The sequence below is a fragment of the Mesoplodon mirus genome (assembly GCF_964341445.2).
Source record: "Mesoplodon mirus genome assembly, chromosome: 12".
NCBI classification, from domain to species: domain Eukaryota; kingdom Metazoa; phylum Chordata; class Mammalia; order Artiodactyla; family Ziphiidae; genus Mesoplodon; species Mesoplodon mirus.
The window spans coordinates 90,430,986-90,436,985 of record NC_138988.1 but is presented as its reverse complement, the minus strand read 5'-3'; the positions used below and the strand labels follow the sequence as shown (position 1 = coordinate 90,436,985).

Below are 6,000 nucleotides of genomic sequence, written 5' to 3'. Positions count from 1 at the left end.
TGTAAAATACGTATAATAATAAATAAGTGGGGAGATAATGTTTATGGAAAGCTCTGAACACCGTACCCGACACGTAGTAAGAGCTCAGGAGAAGTTAGCTATTAAACGATTCTAAGAACTCGAGGTCTTGAAGGTCTTATTTTCGTTCTGGCAACCAAAGGAATCGTTAAATGAAATCATTACTAAACCAAGTTGAACCTGAACGCGCATTTCCAGCGATGATGTAATTTGATCTCTCCGGGCCACCGTCTGCGAGCATGCGTAAAAACCCGTGGCGGGACGTAGGTGTCATGGCGAGCTCCATCTAAAGTCGCTGCAGTTTCCGGAGAGTGGCGTGTAGGTTCTCTTACTTTTGGCTGGTTTGTTATTTCCCGACTGCTGGATAAGGGTGGCGGGTGGATCAGTGTGGGGCAGAGCTTGGCCAGAGTTCCTTTTACGGCGGAGCCTTGTTTCCCCAGTTTTAGTCTTTCTCGGGAGGTTTGCTGGTTTGTTTTGCAGTTAAAAGAGAACTTACCAACTGGGCTGGGGGAATTGGGAGGCAGGTAGCGCTGCCAGAAGTGAGGACGGGTCTTTGGCCTTAGGTGCTGCAGGGCTGTAAGGAGTATTTAAGGGAACTTGTTGCTTATTGTCAAATCTAACTTCATTCGTTTTCCCACTTTCTGCGTTAGTGAGTTTGTGGGACGGGACAAGGTTTCACAGTTACCTAGCTTTCAGAGAGCTGTATCTCAGAAATTTAAACAAGTTGGTCTGAAGATTAGGTGTCTTGATTTTTCACTTTTCCTTCTTGTTTACTGGTAAAACCTCTTTCTGAATCTCGGGACGACACGTGTCTTTCGTGTGTCAGGTGATGTGGATACTTACTTTATTGCCATATTTGTGTTTTGTAGTTCTCGGTATTACTTGAATCACGCAGACGTGTTGTAGTGCTGGATAGTGTTTATTAACTACGGCCAGACGCTGGATCTCAGTCATAGCAAATGTGGCAGATGTTAACACACCTGGCCTAATCAGAAAGAAATTGGGAGTAGTATGGAACATTATTAACCCTGAGGTATAAAGTAGCCTTTTATGGAGTTTAATCCCTTTTAGGTAGTTTTAAAGAGTCCTTACTGTTGTTTTGTGAAGTTGTTGCGAGCTTGCTTTTTCTAATCAGTTTTTATTTTCCAGACTCATCTCTCAAGAAGATTTGAGACTAATTATGAATAATCGAGGTACTCATTTATTTTAAGCCTTTTATGTTGGAGTGACGTGTTGCATATTATAACCTGCAGGAAGGTAGCCTAATTTTAATTTCTTAGTGATTTTGCTACCTTCATTATCTGGAAACGCCAAGATCTTCCTATCACTAAATCTAAGAAACGTTTTCATTCATTTTACTTAACTTTGCATTACTTGCATTAAACAGCACTGACCATGTCCACCTCTTTCACATGCTCACTTCCTTTTCCTTTTGTGACCCACTGATTTTCTTCTCTAGTGGCTTCTTCATGATCTCCACTATAGGCTGGTTCTCTTCTGTATGGCAGGTAAATATGGAGTTCCTTAAGGCTTGGTCCTGTCTTCTTTCCAATCAGAAGAAATTCTGTTCTTTTTCTCTGGGTGAGCTAATGCACAACCTCATCAACATTGTTGTTCTCTGTCTTTTTTATTCTAGCCATCCTGTGACGTGGTGTCTCATTGTGGTTTTGATTTGCATTTTCTTGATAGCTAATGATGTTGACATCTCGTCATGTTATTGGTCGTTTGTATATCTTCTTTGGAGAAATGTCTGTTCAAATCCTTTGCTCATATTTTTCATTGGGTTATTTTTCTGTTGTTGAGTTGTAAGTGTTCTATATGTATTCTGATACCAGACCTTTATCAGACATTTGATTTGCAAACATTTTCTCCAATTGTATGAGCTCTCTTTACACTTTCTTGATGGTGTCCTTTGAAGCATGAAAGTCTTAAATATGAAAGTCTTAAATGTAAGTCCAGTCTGTTTTTTCTTTTGTTGCTTATTCTTTTGGTGTCATAACTAAGAAACCAGTGCTTAAACTAATGTCATGAACATTTACACCTATCTTATCTTCTAAGAGTTTTATAGCATTAGTTCTTAAATTTAGGTCTGCAATCAATTGGAGTTAATTTCTGTATGTGATGTGAAGCAGGAATCCAACTTCATTCTTTGCATGTGGCTATCCAGTTGTCCCAGCACCATTTGTTGAAAACACTACTCTTTTACTCATTGAATTTTCTTGGCACCCTTGTTGAAAATCAGCTGACCAGGTAATATATTTTTGACAAGCATTCTAGATGATTTTTATTAAAGAATAACTCTAGGACAGTGATTCTCAAACTTTAGTGCACATCAAAATCACCTGGAGGGCTTGTTAAAGATTGCTGAGCTTTACTCAGAGTATCTGATTCAGTAGATTTTGAGTGGGACCCCAAACTTTTCATTTCTAACAAATTTCCCCAGTGACCCTAATTGTGCTGGTGTGGGAACCACACTATGAAAACTACTGGTGTAGGACTTTGGTTCACAACTGTGGCAACACACATGAGAATTACTGGAAAGTTTTAAAAAATATTGATGTCCAGGCTCCGTTCCAGCGATTGATTCAACTAGCGCAGGGCTCAGTTGTCGGTAATTTTCCATAGCTCCTCAGGTGACTATAATGAACACTCAAGACTGAGAACCTTTGCTGTAGGAGAACAGTGGTTCTCAATCAGAGGTGTATAGTGGAATCACCTGGGCAGGTTTTACCTTCCCATCCTTAAATTCCACTCTGGAGAATGGGGCCTGGGTATTTGCTGTTCTAAAGGTCTCCTAATAAATCACCTCTGTAAGTAACCAGTACTCTATATTATTCTCTCTTCATCATTTTCAATATCTCCTTTTTTCACTTACTGTTTTTATTTCCTTCATTAAACTTGATTTCCTCTACCTTTGAGAAAAAACTTTATACGATCCTGTTGTTCCATTTAGCTACTATCTTGTTTTCCTTTTATTCTCAAAGTTTCATTATTAGTCACTTATTTAATAATTTCTGAAGGCTAACAATTCCATTTACCAGTTTGTTGGCAGTAAGAACTTGAGCTAATTAATAGTGATGAGTGAGTTTGTTCAGGTGCTTATTATATGCAGCCAGGTTTAGGAACCTCTGCATTATATATTTGTCTCTTTTGTCTCCCTAGAGTGAATTTCTGGAAATGGAATTGCTGGGCAAAAGGATATATGTTTTAAAGTTTGATATGTATTGCCAGATTGCCCTTCAGAAAGGGTATGTCAGTTTTACCGTGCTTTCTGCTAACAGTTGGGTGTTTGTCAGTCTTTGTTATCTGTGGGGTAGATGGAAAATAACTCCTTGTTTAAACACATGCCCTTAGTGTGTTTGAGCATTCTTTCCTATGCTTAGCGGCTATTTGCATTTCTGAAGTGTGTTGCCGGTTTTGCCTTTGCCCATTTTTTTCTGGAATGTTCTTCTTTCTTAGGGTTGCCTTAGACTCTTGCATTATTTGTGCTTTGCCAATGGGGCAGAGCCATGTGGGGAGAGCTTGGTGTTGAGGGAGGGCCTAGGTTCTAATTTTAGCTCGATCAGTGGACAAATCTGTTAGCTCCTCTGGACTTCAGTTCTATAAAATAAGAGGCTTAGCAGTGTTCCTTGCTTCCCTAACTCTGATACTGTATGTCTACTGCAGTGGACCCCTCTCATCTCTGTTCTTCCATACTGTTTCCCTTCAGTGGATCCATAAGCAATTGTGTATGGGATGTAAATATTGTGTAATTAAAAAAATTAATATATGTCATTCAATTTATAATCCTTCAGTAGTTCTTTAGTAACATTGAAAGTCACTACCTGGTCTTAGCCTTTCTCACTTAACTTTGTTATTTCATAGAGTCATAGTTTATAGAAGAAACCGTAGGGGTTAGGTATTTATTTCACCTTCCCACCTACTGTAAGAATTTCCTCCTGTGTTATAGAAAGACTAGCTAAATTCAGCTTAAGCAAGTGTTTATTTATCCATTCATTCAACAGATATTCTGCACCTGCTGTGTGCTAGGCATTGTTACAGGTGTTGTGGATATAGTGGTGAGGAAAGAGATGACACCCTTGTTCTTTTGGAGCTTACACTGTAGTGAGAAAGACAGATGCAGTTATATACCTACCTGGAGTCAGGTAGGTAAGTGTTATGAAGAAAAATGAAGCATAAAGTGGGTTAGAGGCTGGTGAGAATGTGTGGGATGCCTAATCAGTGTGTGCTTATCTTAGATAGGGTGATTAGGAAAAGGCCTCTCCAAGGTGTCATTTGCGTAGAGAAGTAGGCAGCAAGGCATACGAATATCTGGGGATGATATTCAAGGCAGAGGAAGAGCAAGTGTGAAGGCCCTGAGTCAGAAGCTAGTTTGGCGTGCTCAGAGGATGTCTGAAAGATTATTACAGCTGGGGCAGAGTGGGAGGTAGCAGAGGGGGCCTATTTTGTTAGACTGGGTAGTGTACAGTAAAAAGTATTTATTGAGAAGCTGCAGTGTGCTAGACAGTTCTAGGCACCACCTGGGATAGAGCAGTGAACAAAGCACCCAAAAGCCTTTACCTCCCCCTGCCCCCCCATCCCCCTGAGAGTATATATCCTAGTAGAAAGAGATAGTAACAAAATAATGAAGATATTTTCATGGAGGAAGAAATTTTCCTCTACCCTTCTAGGTTCTTCTGGCTGGTCTAAGAATTAAACTGACAGATTAACAGGAGGCAAATCAGGCGAAAGTGTAATAACATATATACATGGGAGAGACCCAGGCAAACAGTAACTCTCCCAAGTGGTTGAAACCCTTGCCTTAAACCCTTTTGTCTTCAGCTAAAGACAGAAGAGGATCTTGGGGGTAGTGGTTTGGGACCTCAGAGGGGAGGAAGGCAATTGCCATGCCATGGAAAAGCAAATGTTTGGTTACAGAGGAATTTTAACAAACAGACTTTGCTAGGTTCCTCCCCGTCTGCACACGTAGTTCATACTCTAGTTATCTGTGGTGATTACTCCCTTCCTGGAACAGGTGCTCTGTTTACGTTCTTTTAGGCATTTACGGGGAAGGTCAGAGTTTCTTCCCGAATCTTTTGGTCCTTGATTGTTTTCAGCTCAAAATAATCTGCGTGGCAAGCAGACATTTTGGGGTGGCAAGTGTGCTCCCCTGTAATATCTAAGCAGGTGGTGAAGTGCTGTGATGAGGAAACAAGGCGGGGAAGGCGGATAGGAGGTGTGTGTACGTGGTGAGGTGGGAGTTGCTCAGGAAGGCCTCACTGGTGACATTTGAACAAAGTCCCAAAGGGCTTGAAGGCATTCCAGGCAAGACAAAGACCTTGAGATGAGTGTGTGCCTGGTGGGTGTGAACTAGCCAGGATGCCCGTGTGGCCGAGTGGAGGGAGAGGGGAGAGCGGTGGGAAGTGGGGTCACAGAGGTAACAGGAAGCTGATTATGTCCTAGTAGAACTCTGTAGCAGTTTTTACTCTGGGGCTTTTTACTCTGAGATGGAATACCAAGGGAAGGTTTTGATCAGAAGCCTGAGAAGAATTTAGGTTTTAAAGGGATCCCTGGCTTACGTGCTGCAAGTGTCCTTCGGGAATTAAGGGTAGAAGCAGGGTGACTATTACAGTAATCCAGGCAAGAGTTAATGTTGGTTTGGACCAAGAATGTAGCAGTGGGTATGGTCAGAAATAGATTCTGAATATAGTTGGAAGGTCAAGCCAGCAGGCTTTTGTTGGTGGATTGGATTTAGGGTGAAGGAAAGAGAGGAGTCAGGGATGGTTCCAGGACTTTTGGCCTGAGTGGGTGGAAGGTTGGGATTGCCTTTAAGTGAGATGGGGAAAGCTGTGGGAGGATCTGGTGTGATGTTGTTGGTTGCAGGTGGGGTAAGGTGGGGAGAGGATCAGGAGTTTTGTTTTTGACCTTTTAATTCTGAAATAACTATTAGACATTCAAGCAGGGGTGTTGAATAGGCAGTTGGACATCTGAGCCTGAAGTTCA

The 6,000-nt window shown here is 41.4% G+C and overlaps 1 protein-coding gene across 7 annotated transcripts in view; it reads left to right on the top strand.

Annotated features, from left to right (window-relative positions):
• Positions 1-274: 274 nt before the first annotated feature.
• Positions 275-6,000, top strand: part of CDKAL1 (CDKAL1 threonylcarbamoyladenosine tRNA methylthiotransferase) — a 669,277-nt gene continuing 663,551 nt past the window's right edge. For 2 of the 7 annotated variants that reach the window (XM_082638080.1, XM_082638077.1), the window contains exon 1: positions 2,682-2,828. Coding sequence is in view for 2 of the 7 variants with exons in the window: in XM_082638075.1 (XP_082494201.1) it covers positions 1,199-1,211 (13 nt within the window). In the remaining 5 variants the exon portion in view is untranslated. Of the gene's footprint in view, positions 337-363; positions 1,052-1,167; positions 1,212-2,681; positions 2,829-6,000 lie in introns of those variants that run through there. The other 5 variants (XM_082638075.1, XM_082638076.1, XM_082638078.1 and 2 more) reach the window with 5 other exon arrangements.